We start from the raw sequence: 16,443 nt of genomic DNA on the forward strand, positions 1-16,443 counted from the left end.
AATATAATATGTCAGATCTCTGTAATTTCTAATTTATTTCTTAAAGATTTCCAGGAAGTTTCCCAAAATAACTGTAATTTGGCAGTAATTATAGGTAAAACAGAGACAGCTGAATTAGCTGAAAATGAATTGGTGAAATGCCTGAAGGCATGCAAATCATTTAGTGTACAAGAAAGTTTCTAATATTAAATGGGTTTAAACAAGGCAGCTCTTTCAAGGAAATCCCTGTTTTTCCGATAAAATTCATAGTTATTTCTGATACTTTCTCGGAAATCATTAAGAAATGATTTGGTAATTAGAGGCCCGTATTATTTAACTGAATGAAGTTACTCTATTTCCTTGTAAAAAAAATTTTGAATTATGATAGCACAGTGCTAACCAAACCAGTTGTCCTTTTGAAACCAGACAAACAGACAAACAAACAACTTTTTCAGCGTCATGAGTTCTTTGGTGAGACCGTCATTACTAACAGTAAAAGTCCTTACAGCTTGTTTTATTTTTTATTTTAGGCAATCTTTTTATTATCAAAACCTATTATCAAACACAACGGCAGTGGAAGGAAAAATTGTGTATGAGAACATGTTGCAAACAACAACTAGAGCTAATAACAAATAGAACATGTATGCAATGTCAATCAAGCAGAGAAAAATATGTGACTATCAAGCTGGTTCAGCTCAGTCTTGTTAAAAGTTGTTTCTGATGGAATTTAGTGCGGAAACCTTTGCACAGCAAATAACAGGTTCCTCAGTGATGCTGGAGCACTCTGCAGCGTTTCTTGTGGCTCTGAGTTTGGTTGACATTGTACAAGCAGACAGAGCGGTGAACAGGCTGTAACATGAGCTCAGGACTCCTTTGTTCGCTGTGTCTGACCTCTTTTCCAATGAACCTGTGAACTACAGCGACTGCAGAGCACTACGGCTACAGCGCAGCCGGCAGAGTAGAGTTCCCTATAGACTCTATGGGATCGCTGTCTGAAGTATATGTCACATCTGTTGTTTGACATGAATAGGAGTCACCTGAACTGTCTGTGTTCTGCTTTAGTTATACATACACTACAATATACATCTGTGTGTGTTTCAGTGGTCAGTAACGTCAGCGAGCTGCTCGGTCTGGACTCCTTCCAGTTGTCAGAGGTGTTGACCCAACGCTCCATGATCCTCAGAGGAGAGGAGATCTGCTCCCCCCTCACTGTGGAGCAGGTAACAACACATCCAACCCAGCTTCCTCCTCTGCTAGCTCCTTACAAGAATCACACATCTAGCCCGACAGGAATCCTGAAACATTTCCACTCTTATTTCCCACATTTCAGTGTATTTGGTACAGTGTTTGCATATCTGCTGTCCCCTATCCTCACTGCTCTCCCTCTCCCGTCCTGGTGACACACACTGCCTCTCTCCATCGCTCTACACCACATGCCTCCCCAGATCCCTTGCGTGACTCCCAGCCATTTCCTGCTTTTTGTGTGCCAGATTCCAAGCACAATAAAGCCATCGTGATAGTGATCTGACTCAAAAGCACAATAGACCCAAAGACTGGGGGTGAACTAAAAGTCTTCTCCTCTGGAGGCAGTGCAGCCAGCCACCGAGACGCTGGCGTAATAATTCACTGGTGTCTCCCTCAGCTGCGAATGTCCGTGCTGTAGTCTGTAATTAATGTGAATATTTAAGTCTTTATCTGCACGTTATCCTTTTCACCATATGCCACAAGAACATTCTGACACATGACACAATCCTTCTTGGCTGAGCTCAACCCTTCTTCCCACTCAAGCTCATAAATCTCAGCGAATATGCAGGATGGACCTTTACTATTATCACAGGGGACACGAAGGCCACAAGAAAGCTTTTCATCACCAGACAAAGAACTTGTGCTGTCACCCTGCTGCTGCTTGTTCTGCTTGGCCTTTGAAGCAACTTGTCTCTTAATAGACTTCATTATTCCAGTCCTGGAGTCGGCAAGAATGACTTCTTCTCACAGCAACCAGGGGTCAATCCCCCCTCACGACTGCCTGCGGTAGCCCCCCCCCCCCCCCCCCCCCCTCGCCCCCTTCCATCCCGGACAAACAGCCATTCTTTTCACCCTTGTGACGGAGATCCTGGAGCCACTAGCTCTCTGTTCACACCCGCTAGTCGCAAAGAGGTGACTGGGTATGATGGATTACTCAAAAGCCGAAGAGCATTGTTGCCCTGAATACAGTACACGCCGCCACGCTCTTGTTTTGTTTTAATTTCAAACACAATACCTGTGGAGGAAGTGTAGCTGGCAAGCTTAAGCTTTTTATATTCACACACAAATGATGTCTGGACGAAAGGTTGACTTCACGGCAGCTGCAGGAGTCAGGCTTGAGTCAAATGGTGATTAGGAGCAGAGTTTGTTTCTGGAGTATCACAATTGATACTCTGATGTGATACTCTGCCAATCAGAGAAGTAATGTCTTCATCAGGATAGATGACCAAAAAAACCAGAAGTAAAGGACCACGTGACTCCTTCCTATAAAGCTTTTGTTTGTATTGCATGGTCTTCCTCAGCAAATTGAATTTGCTCAGATCCCAAGGAACTGTAGTTAAAACTTTCAATTATTTCAAGCACCTTGAAGAGTTTTTTTTTTTTTAATCAGTTTGAGCTCAAACATTGAGTTGGCCGGTTTCAACCATCGCCATTACCAGAATTTTTTTTTTTTCTTGTCGGACACTCGTATCCTGCATGAAACAGTCCCACCTGTTGGACTGTCTTGTGTTCGTATGTTTTCTTTGCAGCCTTTTATTGAAGACAAGGTACAAACACAACAATTGAGAAATATTCCATGCTCTGCATTCAAAGTTCTACTTAAATAAAAGCAGAGATGTAATATTTTTCTTTGTAAAATCTTACTCTGAATAGTAACTATGTCTGACAAGAAAATAAGTACAGTAAAAAGTACAGCAGTTCTCTATAAAATGTAATGTAATAAATTACCTAAAAATGTTCTTAGATACTCACCAACACTACTTTTGTCTGCCTTCTGCCACTGTGTTCAACCTCTCTGTCTCTGCGAGACAATGGAACTTAATAGGTGTCATTTCCTCTTAAAAAAAAAAGACAGAATATAACACTGGAGGGAATCATAAGAGTATATTTCTGCATTACTCCGATTTGTCTTTGTTTTCTTTGTAATATATGAAATATGGCCTAGCAGTGCGTCACTCTTGAGATATGTAAGTGATAAACGATGGTTTCTGTTGTGAAAACAAACATTGTCTTAACTGCAGACAGACACTGTGACATAACACACCTTTGTCTTCAAGCTGCTTTTTGTTTTATGGACACACTGCCGAAGCCTCGCACGCACACACACACACACACACACACACACACACACACACACACACACACACACACACACACACACACACACACACACATCAGTCCTATATAGCATATGGTAAATGGTGAATGGTCTGTACTTGTATAGTGCTTTATCACCTTATGGTCTCAAAGCACTTTTAAATGGTTTTTCCATTCACCCATTCACACACGCGTTCACACACTAATGAGACTGAGCTGCCATGCAAGGTGCCGCCATCAGGAGTACATTGGTTTTAACCTGCAACCACCATCTCATACATCTGATGAAATGTGTGCTGTGTGGTGATATATGCTGTGTTTAGGATACAGTCTGCAAAGTTTCCTCTCTCTTATTATTGATGCCTGACCTCGTTTCCATGGTAACCACCATCTCCTCGTGTCACGATTGGCAGGCTGTGGACTCGCGGGACTCTGTCGCCATGGCGCTTTATTCTCAGTGTTTCTCTTGGATCATCATGAGGATTAACCAGAAGATCAAGGGGAAGGACAACTTCAAGTCCATTGGCATCTTGGACATCTTCGGCTTTGAGAACTTTGAGGTGAAAGTCCACTTGTTGAATTTTAGCATCACTGAGCAAAAAGAAAATCTAATCCTCATTCAAATCTCTTGATAATTTATTTCCTGCATCCGTTTCTTATTGAGATTAATGGGTTCCCAAACAAACACAAAGTTTTCAGCCCCTCATGTAACACTTTTTTGTATCACTTCCTTCTCTTGTCCCTTTTGATTGCTTTGAGAAAATCTGGAAAAAGATGACGTCTCATACTTCTGTGCATAAATCAGGATTCAAACCATTTCAGTCAGATATTGTGATAAAATATTATACAGCTGCACAGACACTGACTGCTTTAATATCATGATACCTTTTTCTACTCTGATAATAGGATTTATCAACATTTGAATCAGAATTAAATAACATTTGGCCCTCAAATACTAAATACCATGTTTTGCTTATTGTTAGTTCATATACATGATTAAACTCCATTCTGGAGAATATGGCCCAATGTGCAACTGAACACTTGAAACTTTCAGTACACAGACCGTTTAGTCGGATAACATCTTGTATGTATCAACTGGAGAAGAAGTTTTGACAAGTTAATTGAGACATCAGATACAAAATATTAGTCAAAGCAGAGTGTTTTTATGTGTCTTATTGTCTTGTGTTTTATGTGTGGAAGGTATCTTTGAGCTACAGAACTGATGGTTTTGAAATTCTTCCATTTTGTAGGTGAACCGGTTTGAGCAGTTCAACATCAACTACGCTAACGAGAAACTGCAGGAGTATTTCAACAAGCACATCTTCTCGCTGGAGCAGCTGGAGTACAACAGGTCATAAGCGTACACACAGATACAGAGCCACTGAAAATAAAACTAGACTTTGCATGCGCTTGAGACTGTCCCGCAGACAGATAGGGCTGGGGGTGGGGGTTGAGCCTCCTCATGACGATTCAGGCAAACCGCCAGACGTTTGGAGTTGGCTCGGTTTCTCCAGCAGCCAGTTGTTTTCTGGTATAATGGGCCAGCAGCCTGGACATGGCTCATTTCATCACATGTTCATGCTGGATAATACAGCCATTGTGTCTTCCTAGTTGTTTATATATACATGGTGTGTGTGTGTGTGTGTGTGTGTGTGTGCGTGTCCTCACAGGGAGGGGATCCAGTGGGAAGCCATAGACTGGATGGATAACGCAGAGTGTCTGGATCTCATAGAAAAGGTAACAGACAGTCAGACCATGAGAGAGCAAAGTCATCACAAGGATCAACCGCTAACCACCAGCCAGAACTGACTGACCCAGACACCACACTGTGCTTACACTGACTCCCATCTCCCGGTCTATCATTATATAGTCTCATTTTGCATGTTGTTTGCACAGTAATGTCCACCAGTCAGTGGTTAGAGGTACGGTTGAACCAGAGCATGAGGACAATTTGTGTTATTTTACCACCATAGTTGTAATGATGCTAAAACTGAGCCCCTAAAAAGGTGGGCTTATGTCTGGAAGATTTCTGGTTTTAAAATCACAAACTTGGAAAGTGTAGAGGAGGCAAAAACACCACACCACTGCCATTCTATCCCTACATATACTTGATTTTGCTTTATTATCAGATGATTGCTGTGGCATTAGTGTGACTGTGTGACTGTGGGAACGTAAATCCAAAGGTCTGCCAAACACCGTGCCTGTTCTCTGAACCCACTCTCTATAAATAAAAAAGAAAATTTTATTAATTACTTTGCTGTTTCCTGCACGCATTGTTATGATAAAAGCTGCCAGATGTGCCTCAGTGGGATTATAACTAGTTCCATCATGACTGCTGTGTTTTACCCTCTCTGCTCCTCTGTCCCTCGCCCCTTTAGAAACTGGGCATGTTGGCTCTTATCAATGAGGAGAGTCGCTTCCCCAAAGGCACCGACTACACCCTCCTGGAGAAACTGCACAGCCGACACGCAGTGAGTGCACACACAAAAACTTACAGGGCTCTTTCATACATGTAGCCGCACACCCTGTTGCTCCCAGACAGACGCTCGCAAAGCCATAAAAATGACCCATATCCGTCCACCAAAGCTCCTTAACCCCAGTTGAGGAAATGCCTTCACCACCCACCAGCTCAGACAGCGTCAAAGAGTTAAACGTCTGTCCTAGCTGATGAATTGCCTGTTACATTGAAACGTCTTTGCAGGGCTCGTACACACCCCCGAGCGCTCTCAAATACGAGCACAACAATGCTGAAATGTGATAAGCCATTCTCCGCGTCTGATCAGCATTGTGTGCAGGAGAAAAGAGTGTACTCAGAAAACCCAGCACAGTTTTCTATGACTGATGGAAAAATACAAGAGAGTGAAACTGAAGAACTGCCTGACCTCTCCCAGAGGTGTTTGCCTTCACTGCTGATCCATGTGTTACATTTTAAAGTCGTGGTCAGAGGATTAGAGATTATTTGGGACTGAAACAACTGGTTGATTGATGTGAAATTAATAAAAAAAAAAAAAAAAAAACACTTTGATAATGGATGAATAATTTAAAGCTATATCACAGGATTTTTACACATAAATGAACGCGTGTTACAACCAAGTCCTCATCAAACCAGTTTACACGGTGCGGATTAGAAAATATCACTTCTAGGTAAATCTCTGTATTTCACAGTATATATAGTTTTTTTTACATGGTGTCTGTTGAGACATTCCTGCGTTGGTCAGGTGAATGCATACTGGCCATTTCCTATGAGCAGAACATGCACACTTCAGACTTCTGCTAGCTGAGTTAGCACTATGCTAATGGTTGAATAAAATAATAATTCCATTATGCGGCTCTTTTTAAACGTTATCTGACCAAATGGATCAAGGTCTGATAGAGTTGTTTTGCTGGAGTAGTGAAGCCTTATATTTCATTCATCTACCATTCATCCACTGTTTTACAGCTGCAGCAATAGCACCAGAGTCGGCTACACGTCTCGACAGGGTTTTAGTAATTACTGTCACTGGCAGAGGGGGGAAATAAAGCTTCTGCTCTATAGGTTAAAGTAATTTATCAAGCAACGATTCTGGTTTAACCTTCTAAAATGTGGTTTTATCTATTTATTCATTACATTTAATTGGCTGTTTTCCTGAGCTTTTGATATTTTCGCCCGTCAGCAGACATAGAAACACTCTCAATACAAGCAAAGTAACCTTTGAAAACAAAGTATTATTGACAAAAATGAAAGAGTTTTTCCACATGTATGACACAAACCAGTTCTTGTAATCATCTTTGCAAACAAAGTGAAATTGTTGTCCTTATGTAGTGATTATTTTTTTTGGATAAGAAACCATTGCTCTAAAAAAACCACCAAGACATCAATCAGGCTCTGAAAAATTACCTGGGGCATTTTTTTTTTACTCTTCAATTTCAGTTCAGTTTATTTGAGAGTAGGTGTAAAATAATCATGTGTTGCAGGCCGAGACATTTAACCAACCACTCAGTAGTTGTCTTCTGACCTTTTGAGTACTCAATGTCCTATGTGCACTGCTTAATTCTATTAGACCTAATTAAGTAGACATGAACAGCATTTCTAAAAATCTGTGATCTCTTTGTGCTTTCTCCCCAGACAAACCCATATTATGTGAAGCCCAGAGTAACTGACCACCAGTTTGGCATCAAGCACTACGCTGGAGAGGTTATTAACAACACACACACACACACACACACACACACACACACACACACACACACACACACACACACACACACACACACATACAGCAAACCCAGTTCCCTTTGCTCCCTGAATTAATAGTTTGGGGAAGTGAGGTAGCTGTTGGATGGGTATTGGGATCTTCTTTGCCAGAATCTTTTTGGGATGTCGATGCCTCACCCCCCCACCCCCACCCCTCCACGGTCTTTTTCACTGAGTCAGGAGAAACAGCTTCACTGTCATCTTCCCCTTCCTTTGCTTACATGATGACAGAGATTGCTCCTGATGGAAGTGTAGGAAACCGGCAAAAAATGGATCAGGACAGAGGGACAGACACAGAGATTGAGTAGGGCAGAGGGGGGATGGGACGTGGGGCAAGAGTAGAAAGATGCAACCTCATAAAGAATGGCTTTATGAAGCCTGCCTCAGACAAGGTCTCCTCAGTGTGACTGTGGCAGCTCAGTCACAAGCCTGGCATGGATGACTATGGTAATGACCTGGTCCAGAGAGGGCAGGCAGGCCAGCCAGTTGTTCTTTCTTTCTGTCTCTTTCTCCAGTGTGCCTCTCTAGAGTGCATAGTCAGTTCTCTCAAAGCACTTTCTGTTAGTTGAAATGTTACTGTGAGTTTGGGAGTGAAATCGTAGCATCTTCCCATGGATTTGATTTTCTGTGTGGTGCCAGCGAAATGCAGTTCATTCTAATTGGGTCCCTTGTTTGTCAGACATGAACTAGTACAAAAAAAAACTTACGGGGGGCATCTAACTATTTGAGTCTCAAGACAATAATGTGAAGAACCAACTGTAACATAAGTTCCAGTATTCATACTTACTGGACCAAAGTGTGTGTAATTCTTGACAAACTCCTTTCACTGTAGAATCTCAGATCTTCCTAGTTCACGAACCTGTGACTGACTGACACAGAGAGCCTTTTGTACAACTCTATTTCATTGAAAGAGCAAGGGTGTGTAATTGGTGTGTCAGTGATTTATAAATATATGTGTCATCAAGTTTGAATCTCTGTGCTCCTCATGAGCCTGAAGGCTTGTGGATGGGGATTTTTTTTTTTTGTGGATTGTAGGATACACACAAAGCTGTGAATACAAGCTCACTCACACATATACAAATGTGCTTGTGTTTGCCTAAAGACTCAGATTAGAGGATATATGTTTTTGCACAGTTTTTTTTATATGCGTCTTTATTTTCAATACACGCACGCACACTAGTGAACACACAAACTCAGTGTAATACTGTGGATCAGTGTGAGCGCAGGAATGCTGTGTTGCTAAGGCGAAGGCTGAACAGAACTCAACAGGTGACTGCATTAACACAGACGTGCTCTGCTGTTCTGGACGAGGCCCGACCCACCCCCCCCCCTCGTGTTTGTTAGCACGAACCCTCAAACATGCAACCGCAGTCATTGCAAATCACTCATGTCACACTTAGTGCACATATGTGTTGATGCAAAAGAGAGATACACTGTATATCTATAGATGAATTGGCTGTATTTCCAAATAAATGGTCCCTCACTTAAAGACATCTATGAACACTAATGAGACTGACATTAATCCTCAAACGAACCTGTCTTTAATGAAACTTTGTATACAAATAGTTACATTTTAAAGTTGTATTCATTTATTCATATTCTGCACATCTCAGTAACAAATATTACTATGGTTGTAAATTCTGACCAGAAAATTCAATTGTAAATAGTTTTGGCTTTATTATCACCTGTAGATCTAGGGTGATTAGCCAGTGATTTTTATGACTGGCTGTGTTCTATTGCTAGACATTTAACCAGGTTTATTGCTGGGTAATGCAGCATATTCATTACTTATGCTCATACATATTTGCACAGCTGTGTTTATTTTGTTGTGATAATGATTCAAGATAGTTCTTCGTCTGTTTCCGAGCGCTTGTGACCGTTTCAAAGTAAACACACTCTGTTATTGCTTTTGATTTGTTTTCACCTGTTCAGGTGCTTTATGACGTGCGTGGAATCCTGGAGAAGAATAGAGACACCTTCAGAGACGACATCCTGTTTATTCTCAAAGACAGCAGGTGAACGCTGCGCACTGTTATCTTCTCTATGCTGAACATGCACCTAATGGATGTGATTTAGCTCCTATGCAAAAGTGTCCACAGTTACATGACCTGTTCTGCACTGTTTGTCTGCAGGCTTGACTTCATCTACGACCTCTTTGAGCGCGTTGGCAGCAGAAACGGAGATGAGACGCTGAAGATGGGCACCGCCCGACGCAAGCCGACCGTCAGCTCTCAGTTCAGGGTGAGACTGAAGCTTCTATGACCTCAATATCACTCTCAGTTCCACGCTCATGACTGTATGATCGTGTCATCACACAAGTTGATCGTCTCCCATGTGCTATTGCGTACAGTGATCACTTAACCCTTAACGTTATGCCTGTTATCGTGGCATGATGAGTGTGAACGCAGGGGAATAGATAGAAAATAGAGGATAGAAATCATGGCGACACAGGGGACGCGGGGGGGGGGGGCTGTATTTGATCTGCAGACAACGATGGGTGATGTATGTTGGTGTGAGCCGGTGTGGGGTCGGAGGAGGGGTTGCAGTAGAGGACTTAGCTTAGCATGTCCCAACTGCAGCGTGGAGAGAAGGAGCAGGGGAGGATTTGGCAGGCTGTCCTGGCCTACAGTCCCTAAAGACAGGGGATTAGGGTTGATGGCTGGGCAGAGAGGGGCCAACCAAGGGCCAATCACGCTCAGCTCTGCCAGGCCAGGCCTCGCTGGAGACAGACTGTCTGAGGCAGAGAGGAAAGCGAGGCTGAAAGACTCTACGGGGTTCAAGGGTCCTCCGAGTGTGTATTTGTACACGTGTGTCCCATGTAGATATGGGATGAGTAATCCTGCAAAGAGATGGAAAATAACTATACATTAACTCAATACTCTTACTTTGATACCCAATTTTTGCCCAACACTACTTTTACTAATACTTACTAATAACGTGTTATAGTTAGATAAGGTACTGAACAAAAAAGAAAAGAGCATTCTCTAGAATTCAGCTATTTTTTTTAACTTGATCTTTATGCTATTTTTTACAAGGTGAGAAACACATTAATTAAAAACTCCCTTCTTTTCAAAATAAATAAACATGAATACAAATACATGGAAATAAACTGACATGTTTGGCCTCTCTGTTGTCTTGATATGTATCCTCTTGTTGCTGATGTGTTTCAGGACTCTCTCCATTCCCTGATGGCCACACTAAGTGCCTCCAATCCCTTTTTTGTACGCTGCATCAAACCAAACATGGACAAGGTAGGTCATGCAAATTTTATTGCACAAAAGAAAACAACCCTGCCAGGTCTTGTCAAGGTCAGCGCCTGCAAAGTTAAATCTCCTTGGTGCTATTCATAGCTCCGATTGCTCAGAGCTGATATTTAGTCTTGTTGTTTCAGTGCTCCCATGACCCCAACCAAGAAGAGAGTAATTTTACAGTGTAATGCAACTCATTACTACAAAGTCATTCAAATGATTCACTCTGAAAAGTAACTCCTTCCTTTCACTTTCACAACACATTTTCACCAATAAGAAACTGATATTGCTCTCCTGCTTTGGTGCAAAGACTCTCATTGTACTTCCTCAAATAAAAGGGCTGTGTACCAGCACATTCCTAACACTTTAGCCTTTTTAACCAGAGGTCAGAGGTCACTGCTGGCCACTCCAGCTGCAGCAGCTTGGCTGATGCTCTGCTGATCTGGCTGCATCAGTGGAATGCCAAGATAAGACCACAGTGCTGTGGGTGTGGTGCAGCCAGCAGGACATTTATTTACTAGGTATCTATTCCTCCACTGCTCTCAACCGCAAGACTGCAAGCCATTTCGAAAATAATTGTTATCCAGTATTGGATACTTAAGAGTGTTGGTTATATTACGTGTGTTCTATGTGAATGGTTGCGTGTAACCCAGTGACACTGTGTTACTGATTATTGTACACAGTATGGTGATTGTCCTCCTCTCTCAGCTCCCACTCCCTACTTTCTCGCCTGCTTGTTAGCATGGAAACTGTCCTGTCCTCCTCTTCCCCTACTTCCCCTACTTCCCCTTTACCCACCTCCTTTTATCCTGCCTTTCTGTCTCGTGTGTCCCCTGCTCTCATTGGCTCTTCACCTGTCTTTGGCTGGTCAAGATGGAACAAGCCGTGCCTCTGCTAATCCTGCAGTATGACAGGATGGCATGCACAATCCTCTGACACGATTACATGCGTGCAAATACACGCAGACACCCACACACACAAGCAATTTATTTATGTGATATATGCGCGCCTACTTTTCTTGGAAGAAATGTCACTGAGGGTAGGGTCGGCTCGCTTTTCACTCAAACAAGTCAACATATCGTCGCTCTTTCAGCTGCCGGAATCCTCCGCCAAAGAGCAGAGGTCGGCGCTCGGCGGGGTGCACGTTCATGTGCGTTTGTTTGATTATGAACATAAACACATGCAAGCGTAGCATTAGCCTGTAATTCGATTGACACATTGAGGAATGCTGTGGTCCTTTATGGGGGCTTATCCGGCACTGTGGGCCCTCTGGGTGACAAATAGCCTTCGTGTGGACCTGAGTGATCTGGCAGCCTGTGTAGAGAGGCGGCAGACATCAAGATCTTCACTGATAAGTAGGCCTGCTGGATTATTGGTAACACAGAGCTGTGAACAATGCGGCTGATTATTCAGGAAAGAAAGGCCTCCCGGCTGGCAAGGTCTTGCTCAACCCCGTTCAGGTTTCTCTCTGATGGTGTGTGTTTTCTTTTTAGTAAACTGATTGTTAATGTAAAATGACAGCGCTCACCATGGTAATTTACATTTTAGTTCAAGTTTAACTTGACTCAGCAGTAAAACTATTTGAATAGGTGTGCCCGCAGTGTTTAGCTGTCTCGTGTCTTTCACTAAAGTGCAGTAAGGGAGATTATATTTTAAAGAACACATACTTCACACGTGGAGGTCCACCTTCAACGGCACAGCTATTACAGGAAGAAAATGACATAATCAAGTATTTAAACACTCAGCTCTCCGTGTGGTTATCATTTAACATGAATAAAAAGGCATTTTGGGGTCTGCGGTTCTTATTTTGTTCTGTTCTTTATCACCTACAGAAGGCCAACCAGTTTGATCCTGATGTCGTCCTGAACCAGTTGAGATACTCCGGGATGCTGGAAACTGTGAAGATTCGCAGGGCTGGATTCCCTGTTCGCAGAACCTTTAAGGACTTCTACAGCAGGTTAGAAAAATATGTACACACACACCAAAGCTGGAGGAAGTGGCTGAATGTTGTTGAAATAAACAAATAAAAGTCACCCTCTAAAGCGCAGTAAAAAAAAATGTTTTGCTCTGAATGGTTTTATGCTCTGCATATCTGAATATGTCTGTTTATTCTGTATTTATGTATGTTTGTTTGCACAGGTACAAGACCATCCTGATGATCAGACTCCACTCAGATGACGAGAAGCAGAGGTGCTCGGAGCTTCTCACACTTCATGACAAAGCCAAGAAAGAGTGGCAGCTGGGGAAGACAAAGGTGCAGCACGCATACACACATGGATGCATACACGGGTCCAGACTTGTTTTTGTCCCTTAGGAGGACTTTGTAATGATTTAGATTCATGCCCTGGATACTTTCAGTAACCATAACCACGACCCTGATCTAGCTCCAACCCTTAAAACTTTCACTTGCATCCCCAACAGCTTTTGGGATAAAAAAAAAAAAAAAAAAAGAAGAAGTCTTAACCCTAAACTTTAATGTTTTACCTTGTGGGAACCATCTTTTTGTCAAGTTGGTGAGTTGAGTCCCTCACATGTGTCCGTGTGAACAGATATTTTACCCCGCAATTTAATTAATACAATAGAAACACACTAGAGCAGGATAGAAGTTGCAGGCTCGAAGCAGGCAGGAACACAGCTGCACAGGGTGCACAGGCTGGGGGATTTGGTGAAATGTCCTGTAAGATTGTCTCTGCATTACACCAGTCACGCACCTAAATACTCTTGAAAACATTTTTAATCAAGCAAGTTGTTTTTAAGCTTACATTTGTAATATATAGCAGAATGATCTGCAGAAACATTGTCCAAAAACCTTCAATCTATTATCTTTGGGGACCAAATCTGTTCTCAAGAAGTCAAGCTGCTATCATTGCCAAGCTGTTAATGTGTACCACAGTTGCTGTGAGTCATGCACCAAAGATTTTTCTGACCGGTTGTGGTCAATCCGTTGCTCTTTTGTTGACAACCGCAGGGTTACTTGGAACCTCCTAAAATCCTGACACTGTCACTGTAACTGTAACCCAGTGCAGGGGCTTACAGTGATCCTGAGGCAGCCTTATTGTAGCTGGAAAAGTGTAAGCCTCATGACACTCACTGAGCTGTTGATTTAATAAACTAAAACTCTCAGCGAGTGCTTTGGAGGCAGACTGCCGAGATGAGATGTTGCAGCCTAGGAGAGGTTAGAGGAAAGTCTCACCTTATGCATTAATCTTAGAAAACTTATAACATTATGATCTTCATCTGCTGCAATACAACTCTTGGTGGAGCTTATCTCTGGTGGTCCCTCTTCTACTTATTCTGGCTCCTAATTTCAAACAATCATCAATTCTCACTTCCAAACTTCGAATGATTAACTTTTAATGACATATTTGATCTGGACAGTAAAACCTCTTTGCTCTGTGTCCTGCTCAGCATTAAGAGGTTTCCACGAAGCCGAGAGAGGATGATATAAACAAAACAGGTTTTATGGAGTTCTTTTGAAATCAGCAAAAGCCACATTTGACCTGCTGTTACTTCCTGAGCCAAGTTGTGGTTCCTGTGTGGATGTTAAATCACGTAGACATTTCAGATTCGTTAGTTTCCTTTTGGACTCTTTTGCTGGCACACTCTTGAGTAGTGTCAGCTGCTGTCCAGTGATGTCCAGACAAAAACTGGTTGATGTGAGCCACATGTTTGGTTCCTTTTGAATACATGACTGGTGCATAAGCGCTAATGTGCACATGCCTATATATATTCAATTCCTCACACATGCACACAGTGTACATGTCTGGAGTAACTGTGTATTGCTGACTTAAGAAAGGAGCCCGTAATACTTCCTCTGTATCGGTACAACTTGTCTCTGGGATCAGGACTTTGACCTTTGGTTGACTGTGCTGACTGCTCAGTCTACTCAGTGTGTACATCGAAAGAGACCGAAAGAGGCTTTTTCAAAGCGAAACCTAAAAATGCACAGTGAGGCCACGGGCTTGTGTTTTTGATGGCAGCACAATATTTTGGGTTGAGGCCAATGCAGTGTGGGTTGTGGGAAGGGGGCTGAGACCCAGAAGGAGCCTATATTTCCTTTGGAGAAACAATCTGTGTGTAATTATATACGTGCTGATTGTGTGCAGAGGAAGTGTGTGCCCAGAATTAGGGGCTTGGGTGATGGTGCATGGATTGTGTGTGTGTGTGTGTGTGTGTGTGTGTGTGTGTGTGTGTGTGTGTGTGTGTGCGCGCCATTTGTTTTACAGACGAGGGAAGGATGTGGACGAAAAGGAAGCTTCCTCCTCTCTCAGACTTTACAGAAGCAGGGCTGCAGCTGTGGGACCCTTTGATTAGTGGAACATCTGGGACACAAACACACACAGCCAACAACCCCCCCCCCCCACCCTCCCACCCTCATCCGCGCCTCCCCCCCCCCCCCCCCCACCACCACCACCACACCCCCCACACCCACCATGAAGCTCCTGATCCTCCTGCCAGCAGTGTCGTATAAAAACTAACATAAAGAGTCCGACGGGCAAAATCTGACTCTGTCTTATAACGTCATGTTCCTGCTGTACGTTCACTTCTCGTAAGGCTTTTCAGGAGTTGTCGGCTGTGGCCCTGCGGAGACAAGTATACCCATGTTGAAAAGAAGTCTCCAGGAGCAAGGGAAGGGTTAACTAGACTCTTTCTCCTTCTTTCATAAGAGCGAAAAGAGAGGTGTGGCCTCCTCTCTGGACACCAGCCACCATCCCTCCCCCCTCGTCCTCCTCCCTCCCTCCCTCCCTCCTCTCCGTGCCTCTCTCTCTCTCTCTCTCTCTGCCTGTGCGCGTCAGTCGTGCTACCAACGCAGCGGTAGCAGCGGTAGCAGCAGACGGGAAACGCTCAGCAAGGACGCCTGCACACAATGAGGCTCTGCAGCAGCAGCATTAGCAGCAACACTTGCGGTCTCACTGCCAGTTTTCCCTTCTGCTCTGTTTTGCAGTCAGGGAGAGCAGCTAGCCTGCTAGCCTCAGCTGCACCACAGCTTCCTCCGCAGTGGGCATAAGGCGCTGCCAACTGACAACAGGGGGGTGGGGGGGCCCCCTTCACATCCCTGTGGGCCCTCTTTTACAGCCTTACAAAGAAGAGGAACTAACACATCCCGTTTCTCACCCCCCCCCTTCCCCGCCCTCCCAACCTCCCCTCTCTTGTGTCTCTCTGCCTCTGTCACTCCTTGTCGGCCGTGGCGCTGCTCGTCCCGCAGGTGTTCTTGAAGGAGGCCCTGGAGCAAAGGCTGGAGAAAGAGAGGGAAGAGGTGCGGCGCAGGGCTGGCATGGTGATCCGCGCCCACATCCTCAGCTATGTGGCAAGGTGAGTGGTGGAGGAGGGGTGGGTGGCTGAGTGGCAGCGACAGTTGTCTTGTGTTTTGTAGCAGAGGTCTATAGTCTTGTGTGCATGCCTGTGTGCATGCCTGTGCACATTTGTTTACCTCTCTGTCTGTATGTGCATGTGTTGTGTTATGTTGGCTTCAACCTTGCCGGCTCGCTGGTCGGTCAGTCATTGCAAACTATGCATCCAACCGCTGTTCAAAGTGAACAGAGTTTTATTTATTTATTTATTTTTTTAAATTCTAGTGTAGAAACTAATGTTGTGTCCTGCAGAACTGAGTATGTCACGCTCTTCACAAAGTTCTTCAAC

At 43.6% G+C, this 16,443-nt stretch overlaps 1 protein-coding gene across 1 annotated transcript in view; it reads left to right on the forward strand.

Moving 5' to 3' along the window:
- The window catches only part of myo10l3 (myosin X, like 3), a 69,702-nt gene that overhangs the window by 40,900 nt on the left and 12,359 nt on the right, over positions 1–16,443 (forward strand). Inside the window, exons 11-22 of the mRNA XM_069154676.1 lie at positions 1,081–1,199; positions 3,735–3,881; positions 4,572–4,672; positions 4,992–5,058; positions 5,700–5,792; positions 7,427–7,495; positions 9,488–9,570; positions 9,688–9,796; positions 10,726–10,806; positions 12,636–12,760; positions 12,943–13,057; positions 16,010–16,116. Of these exons, the coding sequence (XP_069010777.1) occupies positions 1,081–1,199; positions 3,735–3,881; positions 4,572–4,672; positions 4,992–5,058; positions 5,700–5,792; positions 7,427–7,495; positions 9,488–9,570; positions 9,688–9,796; positions 10,726–10,806; positions 12,636–12,760; positions 12,943–13,057; positions 16,010–16,116 (1,216 nt within the window). The remainder of the gene's footprint in view (positions 1–1,080; positions 1,200–3,734; positions 3,882–4,571; positions 4,673–4,991; positions 5,059–5,699; positions 5,793–7,426; positions 7,496–9,487; positions 9,571–9,687; positions 9,797–10,725; positions 10,807–12,635; positions 12,761–12,942; positions 13,058–16,009; positions 16,117–16,443) is intronic.

Source organism: Embiotoca jacksoni, unplaced genomic scaffold (assembly GCF_022577435.1).
Source record: "Embiotoca jacksoni isolate LCO1_2020_lvr unplaced genomic scaffold, fEmbJac1.0.p SCAF_2, whole genome shotgun sequence".
NCBI lineage: Eukaryota > Metazoa > Chordata > Actinopteri > Embiotocidae > Embiotoca > Embiotoca jacksoni.